The sequence below is a fragment of the Gymnogyps californianus genome, chromosome 1 (assembly GCF_018139145.2).
Source record: "Gymnogyps californianus isolate 813 chromosome 1, ASM1813914v2, whole genome shotgun sequence".
In the NCBI taxonomy this organism is placed as follows: domain Eukaryota; kingdom Metazoa; phylum Chordata; class Aves; order Accipitriformes; family Cathartidae; genus Gymnogyps; species Gymnogyps californianus.
The window spans coordinates 158,165,135-158,179,986 of NC_059471.1; the positions used below are offsets into that span (position 1 = coordinate 158,165,135).

Sequence of the window (14,852 nt, forward strand, 5' to 3'; positions counted from 1 at the left end):
TTTTTTGGTTGCAGGAGAATTGGACAACATGTAGCTGATGGATATTCTTTTCTCCTTCTATGATTTTTAATTAAAGGTGACTGATGGCTCCATATTGCTCCCCTTTTAGTAGCATTATGCAGAATAACTCTGCACAATTCAGCCAATCTTGAAGTGCTAGCTGTACTGCATATGCCTGGGTCAAATGTGCTGAGAATATGCAGAAAAGATGATGTTTCTTGAATTTCTAGTATTTCTAAAATGACTACCATTCAGTCATGTCTGGATTTTGATCTTTTGTAATCCCTGATTTTTTTTAATCCCTCTGTGAACAATTTACAATAGCCCCAAGGCAAAGTTACACTAAAGAATACCTGAAAAACACATAGTGCTGAATTTTCAAATCTGTAAAATCAGATGCTTCTAATAAACTCCCCCCCCCTTTTTTTTCCAGTTATGCAGTAGGAACAAACATTTTGGAGTAAACTTACAGCTGAAAGCTTGTGCTGTTTAAAAGGGCAAAGAACTTAACCAACTCTAATAGGTGCTTGGTTTAGAAAGGTAAGAAGGAACTCTTAATCCTCTAACTCCCTCTTTTAATTTATTATAGTTTTCTATTGTGGAAGTAATCATGATTTCCAATTACATACTAACCATGGCTAATAGACCAGGTTGTAGGGTGATGGGTCATCGGACTGAAACAGTTGCTTGGTGAGCATGTAGTTAGTTAGATGGAAGGCTGTGCAGGATATTGTAGGATTGACATGTATTAAACAAACTCTCCACGCTGACTGTCTGCTTTAGGCAGCAAACTGAATGGAAGTGGTCTGAAATGCTGCTACTCTCATGTTTAACCTGGGCCTTCATGTCCAGGATGCGTGGAGCCCAGACCAAACTCAGTGAACTTTATTCAGGCACAATCTCAGCCAGAGCAGGTGTGTGTATAAGTACTGTTTTCACACTGTGCTTTTAAAACATACTTAGCGATTATTATATGTGAACTGGCAAAAACTTACTGTCACAGGAACTTGCAAAGATCACTAATGTTTCTTGTTTAATCTTAAACTGGGGAAGATGAGCAGTCCCCTATTTGACTGGGATTTTGGTGTCTCTATAGCACTGACGCTTGCAAAGAAAAAAAAAAAGTCAGTTTGTAGGTGATCCAGCTACAGCATTCAACAGTAAGATCGGAAAAAAATAATAATGCTAAAAGCTTATGCTCCACGTCGCTTTGCACGCTAAAAATTGTAAAAAATCAGTTTGTACCCTAATTGCTCTGTGCCCTCTTCTGTCGCCTCTGCCTGCCTGCTCCCGGGACTTCAGCGGCCGGCGCTGGAGGGGCGGTGAGGCGGGCGGCAGGGCCGCGCGGGGCCGGTTACTGCGGCAGGGGTGGTCACCAGCTCAAGGATTCAGGGGGGAAACCCCCAAACGCTGAAAGGTATTAAAGTCCCCTACGAGGAGCCAGGGCATTGGGAGGGGGTGGTCTGGAGAGCCCTGCCGGGCAGGGAGAGACCTGACCATCCTTAGCAAAGCCCCCAGCCTTCGCCCTGTTTTCGTGTGTCTGTCCGTCCGTCTGTCTGTCTGTCTGCACTCACCCCCACCAGGGTTCCGTGGGCCCGGAACCTTTGGGCACCGCGCCGGTGCGGCGGGAGGACGCGTTTGGCTGCTACACCGCGGGTCCCTCGCCGTCAGCCTCCGCTGTGGCTTCTCTGCCGGGCTGGTGATGGAGGCGTTGGCCACGGAGCTGGGGGCCCTGACTCCGGAGCAAGCGGCGGCTCCTGTGAATACGGTGGAGGTTAGCGGCGGCCTGGGGCGGGCGGCAGCGGGGACCGACCGGCCGGCCGTTGGGGAAGGGGCGACACGCGTCGGGCCCTCCCGGAGGGGGGCTGGGCTGGGGTGAGGTGAGGTGAGGTGGAAGGCGACCACGTCCTTGCGCGCATGCGCAGAGTCCCTCACCTGCCTGCGCAGGTGGGCGCGGGGGGGTCTACAGCGCATGCGCGGCGGCTCTGCGAGGGGGTCTCTGCCCCGCACTGTTCCTCATGAGCCTGAGCTCGGCCTGTTGAGGTGCGGTCTTTGTCCCCTGTGTTTGCTCGGCCTGTGTCCTGCAAACACGAACAAGAGGTTTCTGCCCTCAGCGGCAGTTCCTTCAAAGTTTGCTAATTGCCTCATGTGGGGAGATGGAGGAGATGAAGGCAGTGTTTCAGGTCTCTTTGGCTGGACTGGGCTTTTTGTGTAGAAAGCGCATGTCAGAAATGGAGCCCAAGAGCCTCATGCTGTGTTTTGCTATGAATTCCTCTACATGCTCCTGCACCGTGAGGGACAACGTTACACCACAACTGCAGTATTGCCATGTGCTTCTAAACACTGAATGTCAACCTAAAATTATGAGGTGCTGATGCTCTGTGTATATTGTAGTATACTCTCTTCTGGAGCTAAGTGATGGAGCCTCATTCTGTGCTGTCTGGTCCGCCTTACCTTTGCCCTCCACCTGCATCTCATCCCAAATTGGGTGGGCTCCCCATGCTATGGGGGGAGAAGGTGAGGCTGATGTAAGGTGATGTTCCCTGTGATCATCAGAGAACAGAAATGGGGAAAAGTTTGTAGGAACCTTGGTATACTTACACTTGTCAGTACTTTTTTTAGATAGTTTTGGTAAATCTTTGTAGGAGTTAGGGTACTGGTAGGTTTTATAGGTACTCATGTCTGCAAGTGTTGCTCCCAGGACTGAGATTCTTGCATGTATTTTGTAAAGTAAAGGTTGTAGCAAGTCTTCCCTTGCTAGGAATATAATTTAGAGTGTGAAGAGGACAAAAAAAAAAGTTAGTTGTTCTTAAATGAGCACATGGTAGTAAGGATTTTTCTAAGAAATATATATTCTCACATAAGTTGCTTTTAGAAAAGACAATGTCCCGTTGCATCCTGAGTAAATATTGCATAGCACATATGGCTTGCTAAGATGATCCAAGTCATCTCCCTGTTTTGTTTTTATTCATCTAGGTTGGCTTTGGACAGTCTTTTTTTCCTAAATGGATCTGATTTTAAATAATGTTACTGTTTAAAAATAATAATAAAAAAATGAAACAAAAAACCTCAAGCATCTTAGATGTTTGGTCACTCTTTGAAAAGATATTTCAAATTGTTTTTTGTTTTCAGGAAAAATGGAGACTTCTTCCAGCATTTCTAAAGGTTAGTGTTATACGCTCATTTCGTGGCATGAATACTTTGTCTCCTTTCCAATTTTACATTCCTGTCTTCTAGCTGTTTCCCAGATCACCTGTCCTCACCTTCTGTGTGGATTTTGCAATTAGTTTATTTTAGTTCCATGCAATTATGGATAAACTTGTTACATAGATTGGTTTCTTGATTAATTGACAGATGAATTTGTGGAGGCATCCTTTTAGAGGTTTGGATTTTTGTATGGCTATTCTCAATGAAAAATGTATATTTGTAATGTTTCCAGATTATTTTACTGTTTTACTGGCACTCAGAGACCCTATTCATGGTCTTTATATGTCTGTGCTGTTAGGTTTGTAGTTGTGTTTGTCATAGGAAGCATATAACCACAGATGTGGATTCTGCTTGAATATGTATATCTTCCCTCATGAAGTCAGAGCTTGACTGAACTCAGAGATTGCTAGTGTCTTAATTTCAGTGCTACTCATATAATCTGGTATTAGTTGAAGGCACAGTTCTATATAAAATGCCATTGGATGTAATAACAGGACTAACAAACAGTTGGAAGTGAGGAAGGAGGAAGGCAGTAATGAAATTTGTATCATAAAGATGGCAGGTAAAGTCTGTGATGTGCATAGGTACCTTCAGGGAATTGCAGCCACCTCTGCACCCGTCATCAGTCTTCAGAAATGTTGCCCACTTCAGCAACGTTCTTTTCTGCCTCACTTTGTTAATTCCTGTCCTTCCCAGTTTCAATACCTGCACTTCTCTTTTTGTTGCACCTTTGAGTGTTTGATCCTGGCAGGAAAACAAAGTTCAAAAGTCAGTTACGGATTGTGTGTGTTTTCACTTTGGTTCAGGGCTGTGAAGATGCTTCAGCGCCCTAATGAATCCTGTTTCTGTGTCTCTCCTAGCAACGCATGAACTTCCATCATGAGCTTGAGCTAGTGATATAGTCTGAATTCTTGAGGCTGTGAAAAAGGGAGGGCTGCTGATTGTGAGGTGCAATTTACTGTGTGCTTTATGCCAACTGTATCCATCCCACATTATTTCCAGCCAGTGAGCCCTTTACTCTAGGGCTGCTGATGGTGGTCTGGCCTTTCTGTTGCATGTTGGTTTATTTATGCCAGCAGTGATACAGTTATACAAAGCTGATGTGCATTACAGTTTCTATAGTGGAGTTTTCTTTCAATAAAGCTGTTGATATTGCCTCATAAAAAAGTGGAAAGAACTACCAGCCTGATTTCTAGGCACTAATAAAGCCATAATATTTTATTGCCTATATCATGTGATGTGCAATGTTTTTGTAAATTAGGGAAACTCTTATTTAAAGAATTTTGCTCTGGAGTCATTCCTCCTTTGTCTTGACCCATGGAGGCTTCACTGAGCAGCTGCGTTTGTCATTCTAAGCTTCCCATTTCTTTTTAATAATTTCAGAATGAACTGTTGCTTATCATGCAAACTATGTAAATGCATCTGTTTTCTGTATGAAGTTTTAAGTCTTGTAACGTGTTAGTTGTCATGGAATGTTTCAAAGCTTAAAGCCCTCTGTGAGCATGCAAGCATGTTTCTCAATATCAGCTACCACTTTTTTGTTTTCAAGACTGGATTTTGCACTGTAGTTAGGATAGTTACACCTTTTATTTCTGCAAATGCCGATCTATTAACAAAATGAATGCTTCTCTTAGTATTCCTTCAAGCCAAAATCTTTCTTTTTTTCTTTAATCTCAGATCATTTTACTTAGTATGATCCCCCTTCTTTTGATTTCTCTAAACACCTTAAACTTAAATCCTTGAAGTGTACTGTATCAACTCTTTACCTGGGGGAACGGGATACTGTTTATTCTGTGTGATATTACCCCTGAGTGTGTTCTCTCTCTTCCTGCCTACAAATCAAACTCAGATTTCTTATGAGTGTCCTGCCCTCCTGTGACTGTTTCCTTGCTTATTGACTTCTCTCTTTCACACCCCACTTCTGTTCCGTCTCCCCTGTCTCATTGGCCCTCCCTCTCATTCTTCTTTATGCCAGCTGCTCTTGTTAGGGTGCAGAGAACTTCTTTATCAAACAGCACACATAGTTAATTATATGATAAATGATTAAAATTACTTCAGAATAGCGGCAAACTGATAAAATATTTTGACTTGCAATGGCTCTTGTTTGTTTGTATGAATTTCAAAGTCTATTGGGTGTTTACTTTGTGCAGTTACTGACTGACTTTTCTGACTCAAAGAACAATGACAGCTCTGATGTAAAGCTGGAAATGTGCAGTGTAGAACCAGACTGATTGTCCAGGAAGTTCTCAGAAGTTCATCAACTGAAAGAATTAGCACAGATCCAAAAGCACTTATAAATGCTTATATCTTAATTTCTGCCTTGTGTGATTGATGTTAATGAAGCTAATTTTATTTGCTGCATGCATGTATTTTCCAGGTCAAAGGACTTGTGAAGCAGCACATAGACTCATTCAACTATTTCATCAATGTAGAGGTATGCTTTCTTGGTGGGGAGAGAGTGACTCTTAGTACTCAGAAAAGGCACATGATTCTATTTTATTTTATTTTTTTTTCCCCTCCAGATAAAGAAAATTATGAAGGCCAATGAAAAAGTTACAAGTGATGCTGACCCAATGTGGTACTTGAAGTAAGTATGAGATGATTTCCATATCAGTAATAGCATGCATACTATCTCATGGGTTTGTTATTGGCTATAAAATGTTTATAGGCACCTGTGTAAGTATAAATCAAGAGAGTATTTTTCATGACTTATCTCTTATTTGGATCATTGAAAGATGGGAAGATTTAAAGAATAATCATGTGAAGCAGAGTTAATAGCCAGCTGTTAACAATACCTTATGTCACTATTTTTCTGTAATTTAGTAATCTCGGATGACAGATAGGAGTCTTTTTGTCTATTTGCAAAGGTAACTTGGGGTTTATTGCATGTGCAGTTTAAATTTTAAGTAACTAGAACAGAGCTCAAATACAATTAGTTACTTTGGGAAGAATGTTTGCTCACTATTAATCAACTTATGTTCATCAAAGTAACTTCATTTTTCAGTATATGTAGAATTCTGCTTCCTTCAGGTCGCCTGAAAAATATTTGGCTCATTGCTCATTTTGGAACTGTTTGTATTACAGGTACCTCAATATCTATGTGGGTACTCCAGATGTGGAAGAAAGCTTCAATGTGACACGACCTGTATCACCTCATGAGGTATTAACGTTTGCATCTGTCTTGTTTGTTTGATCTTGGGAATGTCTTGGATAGTAGCTGCATATAACTTTATTTTGAGTACATGCATGCTACATCAGGTGATACAATGCATTCCACCATCACTGTAGAAAGAAGCCTCAGGGATTTAAACATCATATAATAAGTGTAAAAATTTTTTTTCTTTTATTTTTTTCTGCAATGTACGAATAACTATATTCAGTGTTTCGTGGTAGCTGTATTTGAGTGAGTTTCTATGAAAGTAGTGAAAAGTACTTCTCTTGCTTAATCTCGTGGCTCTCCTTATGACAGAGCTGAAGTCCTCACACTACAATGTAGTGTTCTTTGATGTTTTTTATTAACTTCTTTTTAATATTAGTCTAGCTACTGTGTGCACCATAGGTCACTTCAGTCTCCCTTTCCCTCCCAGTCTTCTTTGGGAAAGCATTTCTCATTTTTTGCTCATAGTTTTTAAGTCTGAGTCAGAGAGCAAACATGAAAACTGTGAGCAGAAACAGATGGAAGTTGATAAAATTATAAGAAACTGCAGAAGTGCATTAGCCTTATGGGGAGCATATTTAACTTCTTTGCACTGCTCTAAGCATGTAGGTTAACAAATGGATTTTGTACTTCTGGAGTAAAGATGCATGTTGGAGAACAAATGCTGCTGTGACTGAAATCAGAGTCTGTTGCTTTTGGCAGGGTATAAGGTAGATTCTGTACATATAAGAAAGCAATAAACTAAGATAAGGTTTGGACCTTTTAGGATTGCTTCCAGGTATATAAAGCCATTCAGTTCCCTTCAGAGATTGCTCAGGAACAAAGTATTCCTCTCCTGCTGCTGTGCTTTGAGATTTATACCACTGCAGCAGAGGCACTGACAACCTCTTTTTGGCCTCAGAATGGGAACTAAGCTTGGAACTTGCACCTTTTTTTCCCCATTTACTTACATACAGCCTGTTGTCAACCTAATAAATCAGTTCACATATCAGACACTTTTTTTCTTGCTATATACACTTGATACTTGAAGTTGGATTGTTGGGGTTTTTTTCATGTAATGTATGTGACACACTTTAGATTCTGTCACAAAAGACATTCTGTGCTTTGGAGAAATTCTGTAAAAAAAGCCATCTAGTGGCCTCTTGTGCATAGCCACGTTTGTGTCTTCAGTGACCTGACTCAAATCTCATTTAACTCGATGGAAAGATTTTGAGTAAGGCCAGTAACTCAGGCATCAACAGTGCAATTAGATGTAATACAGGACAGCTCATGGATCTCTCAAATGTGTAGCTAACGTTAAATCAGTAGGTATGAACGTACAAAAAATGCAATGGGGAAGATTTTCTATATATGAATGAAATTGCATGCAAAAAATTGTTTGTGGCTAACGACTCGTATCCAAGAATCCAGGTATTAAAATGCTTGCTTATTATATAACTAAAATGACTGTACAAGCAGAAGAGGGCAAAATAAATGCTTCATAGAGCATATTGACCTTCAATTTAGAATAAACTACTGTTGTCTCTCAGATATATCCTCATTGATGCTTAATGCTAGTGCATAATTTCCTTTTTTTTCTTTTTCATTGTGTTATACACACATGAAGGCCATAGTTATTTTCTTAAATAGGATGCTGATGAGGTCAAACCAGGGGTGCAATTTAAAAAAACAAAATACCGAACAAAACAAAAAGACTGGATACTTATGAGTATGTCATTACATTTCTCTGTTAGAGGCTTATAAAATTCCTTCCCAAAGACACCTAAAATGATCAGATTTTCATAAGGGTCTTGAATATTTTACCTATTTTCAATCAAATTTGGGAGTTTTTATATCCTTGGTTTCCTTGAAGATCAAGTCATGCCTGTCTTTGATCTCTAAGCGTCTAATGTAAGGAGAAGTTACATCAAGGAAGATGATACAAAAATACAAATGCTGGAATATTACAGTGTATAATTGTTATTTTATATCTGTATCCTGTGTGGACAAAGCACGCACAAAGAATCCCAAAGCCTTTTTTTCCCTGAGTAATAGTAATGAAGCTGTCTAACTCTCCTTCTTACGCAGTCCTTATGGGAGTTTCATCAACTATTCATACAGATGAATTTAAAGTAATTAGAATGGAAATATTCTCAGTTACTTTTAAATTCAGTGAAGTTGCTGAGAGCACAATGGGACCTAGTTTCCTACAAGTCACAGCTTGAAAACTGCTGGTGCACATCAGTATTTTGTTACTAGGGAGGTGGTTTACTTTTTAATGTGCAGGGAAGGAGCATACAGTTTGCAATGATTCTTGAGGCATATTTTTCCATACAGTTGCATCTTCAATGCACAGCACAATCTTAATTGGCTTTTATTAATGCATAATCAATACACTGAAAGACTATCAACCATAAATGTACAAGTCTGAATACTGATAAACCTATAATCCTGGAGCTCAAAGGTACACAATGCTCAGTGAGGTCACGAATGACCTGCTGTCAGTTGCTCTGTTGTATTCAGCAAATGCAATAAACCCTGTCTTGCAAGAAGATACGCAATACCTTAAGGGCTAGCAGCAGACTCACAGAGTGAGGTTGAGGAGAGCAGACCAGAAAGATCGGATTAGAAATGATTGAGCCTTGAGCTATATAATGTCCTAGATATGTATATCCTGCTTCTCTTGCTATCTGAGGAATTTGCAAACAAATTCTGGGAATCTTTACAGGAAGTGATACTGTAGTGAGCCTTCTGTAAGTCATCTTTAGAAACGGTACCATACAGTGAGATTTGCTCATTCTATTAATAAGGTAGCACAGTGTCTCTCTTACTCTTGTGTGTTTCCCATCTGTCAAACTTCATATGACATCACAACTCTTCAGCTATTGAGAGTCTTCATATAGAAATGTCCCTGAGCTGAGCACTGCTCTCAGAGCCTGTGGCATAGTATGGTCTTTGTGTCAGCTCTGCTGGTTAGGGCTGTTTGTTTAATTAAACAGTTTAGAAGTTACGCTCTGCAGTGCTGTCCTCTGAAGACACAGATCCACTGGCTGCTTTTGAAACATCACAGTAATTGTATTTGTGGTTTTTTTGGTTTTGTTTTCAACAGGAGACTCTGTCAAACATAGTCCAGGTACCATGAAGGGCTTGGTCAAGCTTTGCTTTGCTTGATTTCTTTGTGAGGACTTACAGGAGGCAGGGCAAACACGGGATGTTTTAAGAAAGACTCTTCAGCTTGTAAGCCGACATCTAACCACATGACTGTTCTCCTTTTAGTGCCGCCTGAGAGACATGACTTATTCTGCCCCGATTACAGTGGACATTGAATATACACGAGGTAGCCAGAGGATCATACGCAATGCATTACCCATTGGCAGGTAAGATACCATATGTCGAGCTTCTGGTATTAGTTTTCATTTGCTGCTGTGTTGGGAAGAGTTTTTACTGCAAAATAAATGTAGGCTAACCTTGCTTCCTTGTTAAAAGAAACAGTGAGCAGCCAAATGTTGATGAACAGCTGTACAGGATGTGATTGTTAGGTTCTGTTACAAGATTTTGTTTTGCAAAAGCTTCTGGAAATCTGTCTCCTTCCAAAGAAGGACGGATATAAGGATGGATGTTGTCTATTTTTGTATTGATGTAAAACCAAAGAGGGAAATATATGAAAGAATACTGGAGCTGCAAGTTACGTTATCGCAAAATGAAAATAATCATGTTTGCTTTGTAGCCAAATTACTCAGTCTTTCATACATAATATGTAGAGATATGTCTGTGGAAGGTGGACGGTAAAACCAGTAAAGCAAGCATTAGTTCTTCTGTATGAGGTTAAGCTCTCCTTTAAAATTGGCTTGGTTTAGAGCCAAGGCTGAGCTTTGTGGAGAAATGTTGAGGATTTTTTACTGGTTTTGTTTTTTTAAAGGCTGTCAAATGAATTGAGGTTATTAGTGTTGTGAAGGACATCTGATTTCTTAAAGAAAAAATAATGATGTGCCTTAGGGAGAAAAACAAGCTCTTAACCATACCAAAAAGGCAAAATATCTGGCAGTTCTAGCATTTATTGAAAGCAAAATTCCATTTTAAAGGCAATAAAGATGTCTGTCTTTTGTAGACAAGGTTTCTTAAACCAACTCTGCTGCCTTTAAAGGTCAGTGCCTTACAAAGATTGTTTGCTGTGTGACTGTGCATCTTACCAAAGGTGGAATACTGGCAGGAAAAAGTAGATAGATACTTAAGAGCTACACTTCTTGTAGTGAAATTTTAAGCTTTCATATTAAAAAAATATACTTTAACTCTGTCAGTATACACAGCAATGCATTTACAAAAACAAGCTTCTGTAGCTGTAGTAACAGTTTATTAGTCTAAGTAATTTCTTAAGAAAAGAAAAATTGTTAAAAGACCATCTAAATTTGGGTCCTTTGAATTATTTCATGGTGTGTGCTATAGGCAAAGAAAAAAGTTCAAGTAAATGTGCATTTTCACTAAAATACGTTATCAATTTGTATACAAAAGACAGTACTTTAAAGGATAAGTTATAGCTAAAACAAGCACAACAAAAACTAGTCTAGGCATTTGTCTATATCTGTCTTAAAAAAAAAAAAAGGGGTGAAGAAGACTTGTAAAGCATCCATAATATACTGGAAAAGACTAAATTACTGCACAGCACTAGTATGTTGCATCTTACATTAAGGCCTGTTCCTGTAAATTCTTGTTCTCCTATGAAGTGAGGTCACAGCAAAAAAAGTAAATATTCTCCATTAAAAAATAAAGTTATGTCATCTGACTGGTTTTAAGAGCATACATGCAAAAAGTCTTTTTGCTGTTAAAAACTGTTAATATCCAGTTATTATTTCCATGGGAAATAATTTTCCTCATCTATCCCTAGTATTATGCTGATTTCCTTTTGCCAGGTGAGTATATACAATGCTCTTGTTTGACATACGGTTCAGACTGGGACAGGAAAGCTGTATGTTCTTTCCTCTCATTTTTGTTGTGTGGCAGAATCACTGATAACCTGTGTGTGTTAGAAACAAAAAAACCCCAGGGCAATATCTTTGTGTCTTTAAAAAGGAAAATTTCCTTTGAATGCTTAATAGCATTCCAAATTAGTGTGCCTGTTTTCTGTGTCTTTATGCACAGAAATTCAATAACTTTATTTTCCCTTTTTTTTAATTTTCTTCGCATTCTTCCTGATAACTTCAGGTATTTAAAAAATCAGATTCTGTCCTCAAAAGGAGAGTGACTTACTATAGTGTCTTATGTTAGCTGCAAAATATTTTATTGTTTGCAAGTGAAATGAAGAATAGATACTTAGTGACATCTGTTGCACTGGAGTTTTCAGTGATGGCATTTACGTACTCCATTTTGAGTTTCCTTATGCCAACTGGTTACTGTTTCTGATATAAATAGCCAATGCATTAGGCTTATTGTGTGTGTGATACAAGATTAAGATTGTCATATGAAGCTTGTTATCTCTAGGAAACACTTTCCTAGTGAAATGACTGAAGCAAGTAGCTTATCTGTATAGAGCACAGTAGTGACAAGATAGCTTTTTATCCTCTTCAAAAATATAGAATTTTGAGTTCATCAAGTTTTTTTTTAAGATATAAGAATATGAAAATGGCAAAGAAATTCAAATAATTGATAAGATTAGAATAAAAGAAATATAACTTCGCTAGCAAGAGCTGCCTAATTTAATTTTTGTTGAAGTAATTTTGAAGTAATTATCACTGAGGTTGCAAATAGTTGCATAGTAGAACTCATGGATAAATTTTGTCAGAATATGTGTTAGCAAACATCTGGAACATAGGTCTTACAAAGGCTGTCCACCAAGGAGTACAATTCTGTAAGCTGGATCAAAAGTCCACTTTTTTGTAGAAGAGACTAAAGGGCATGGAGGTCTTCTGGTAGATGTAGTGATAGGTTGGTTTTGTCTTGTGCAAAATGCAGCTTTTTCTTTGGAAGTAAAATATGCTCTCTTTCAAAAGTTTTAATGAAAAATCTGAGAGTGGAAACGTACATTATGAAGCTGACTATAAAAGTACTCTTTTTAATAATAACTGCAAAATCTTTGCTAGTTAGTTGTTGAATAAGCCAAATTCCTAGTAAGACTGCAGTGTAAACACACAAAACCAAATGAACATGAGCATTCCCTGACTTCATCACAGGGTGATAGAATAATTCAGGTTGGAAGAGACCTCAGGAGGTCTCTAGTACAACCTCCTGTTCAAAATGGGGTCAGCTCTGTGATCAGACCAAGTTGCTCAGTGCTTTATCCTGTCAGGTCTTGAAGACCTTCATGGATGGAGACTGCCCAGCTTCTTCGTGCAGCTTGTTCCACTGCTTCACTGTCCTCATGGTGAAGAAGTTTTGCTTTATATCCAGTCTGTGCATCTTTAGTTTCTCTTTTTTTTTCCTCCCTAAGCATAGAATTTGTTTTTAATTTCTTGCAATATTTTTCCACCACTTCATGTTGCTTCACAAAATGCTTGCTGCAGGCTTCTGTACTAAGACACCAGAGAAATCAGAGCTACCACTGGGGAAACTTCATGCCTAGGTTATGTATTAGAGGCAGTATCTGTCTGCAGCCGTAAGGTGTGATTGTTGTGTGGGAAATCAGATCTGAACTAGCTTTCTCTGATTAAAACTGGTAACAGTGGATCTGCAATGGCATGTTCTTCAGTGCAGTCTGTACTGTTTTTGGGGACCAGGAGTCTTTGCACTAGTAATCATTGGCCTTGGTGACTGTGCTTGTCATGGATGGCTGTAGTAACTGCATAAAAATTAAATAGGAAGTCTACAGTTTCTGCCAGTAGATGTCCAATTTCAGGTCTCTCTTTTCGAACTACACGTTCAATGAAATAAGGTGGGATTAAAGGAAAAAACTTTTGTTCATAGCTTGCATGTGTTCTGATTACCTTAAATGTGTTTTCTCCAGTTTGTTCAGCATGGCTTTTGTTCTGAATTTGACTATTCATATTTTTCTATCTGAATCTAAAGTAAAAGTGTAACTGGTTTTCTTGCAGAATGCCTATAATGCTGCGTAGCTCCAATTGTGTTCTTACAGGGAAAACTCCAGCAGAATTTGCCAAACTTAACGAATGTCCTTTAGATCCAGGTACGTTTGCAGTCATGTTCTTTTCTCCCATCTGTACTTTTAGTTTTAAATCTTTTTCAGCAAAGAAATACCCCATTGGTATGTTTCCTGCCACTGTGAAGTCGTTGTGGGAACTTTGCAAGTATATGCTAGTAACTAAAAGAAATCATCAGGCTTTTGAAAATAGTAAGAGTGGTTGACAACATGGAATATTTGTATTTGCAGATGGAGTTTTCAACCACAAAAACAATACACCAAAATTTTGAAAAAGTTGAGAAGTGTATGGAGTATTGGACAGTGATGGAGTTCGTTCATGAAAATGAAGTGGATCAGGGGAGAGTGGAGGAGTATAATGGTGTCCTCCAGAGCGGGAACTCTCATTTGCTGCCTTTTGTAAATCAAGAATAAAGTGTTACATTATAATATTTGAAATGTAGAGAGGAGATGAAGGGTTGTAACAAGCAACTTCCTTGGTTTTTATCTTCAGCCTTTGAAGCATGCACTGGACACATGCTGTGCTTGCTTGTGATGGCAAGATACAGTGACATGACGTGCTGTGCTGGAGGAGCATTAATAGATAGCTACAATTTAAGAGGGGAATCTAACATGGCTTATGTGCAGATTTCTTATATTGTCTTAGATACAACAAGGGCATTAAAATACATTTTTTACAGTAATACAAAAGAAATTTCTCCCTGGAGTGCTGGAGAGAGCAAGCCAGTAATTACAGAAGACTTATTCTCTTTATTTGATACCAAGCATCTGAAATGGCCAGTTCTTTTTTGATGTCCTTATGATACACTCTTCTGACAGGCAATATTTTTACCTAATTTGTAGAACTAACAATTCTGTGACATCTTTTAATAAGTATGGTTACCTTACAGGTTTGGGGTTTTTTACAGCTTTGCAGTTTTTGGTCTGCCTGTGAGTTCTTGCTGTCTGAGTACTTCCCAAATAAAGTCTTAGATCCCAAATACTATGTGTGAGCCTAGCAAAAGTTCTGTTTAGTCTAGTGGAACATTTTCATAGTTACCATAGGTTCCACACAGAGTTTGTTCTTTACTCTTTTAAGGGAGAATTTACTCTCCTGTTATGTCCTTTTTGTACTGTTTACTGTTTACTTTCTAATAATTCATATTCAAAGGCATATTGAAGGAGGCGAGTGAGGTGCAAGGGTACTGACATGCAAAATCTTTCTCTTCTATTGAATAGGTGGCTATTTCATTGTTAAAGGTGTAGAGAAAGTCATTCTTATTCAAGAGCAGTTATCCAAAAACAGAATCATTGTGGAAGCTGATAGAAAAGGCACAGTTGGCGCTTCTGTTACCAGGTACGGTAAATGCTTGCAATTACATAAAGGAGATAAAACGAAAGCTTTAAAAGTTGATTGTTGTAGTGGAAATAGCTGTATAGTTT

The 14,852-nt window shown here is 38.9% G+C and overlaps 1 protein-coding gene across 2 annotated transcripts in view; it reads left to right on the forward strand.

The window, feature by feature from the left end:
• Positions 1 to 1,702: 1,702 nt before the first annotated feature.
• The window catches only part of POLR3B (RNA polymerase III subunit B), an 82,010-nt gene continuing 68,860 nt past the window's right edge, over positions 1,703 to 14,852 (forward strand). Inside the window, exons 1-8 of one of the 2 annotated variants that reach the window (XM_050914981.1) lie at positions 1,703 to 1,774; positions 3,133 to 3,165; positions 5,585 to 5,641; positions 5,730 to 5,794; positions 6,292 to 6,367; positions 9,620 to 9,720; positions 13,366 to 13,457; positions 14,649 to 14,766. In XM_050914981.1, coding sequence (XP_050770938.1) covers positions 1,703 to 1,774; positions 3,133 to 3,165; positions 5,585 to 5,641; positions 5,730 to 5,794; positions 6,292 to 6,367; positions 9,620 to 9,720; positions 13,366 to 13,457; positions 14,649 to 14,766 — 614 coding nt within the window. Of the gene's footprint in view, positions 1,775 to 3,132; positions 3,166 to 5,584; positions 5,642 to 5,729; positions 5,795 to 6,291; positions 6,368 to 9,619; positions 9,721 to 13,365; positions 13,458 to 14,648; positions 14,767 to 14,852 lie in introns of those variants that run through there. The other variant, XM_050914982.1, reaches the window with a different exon arrangement.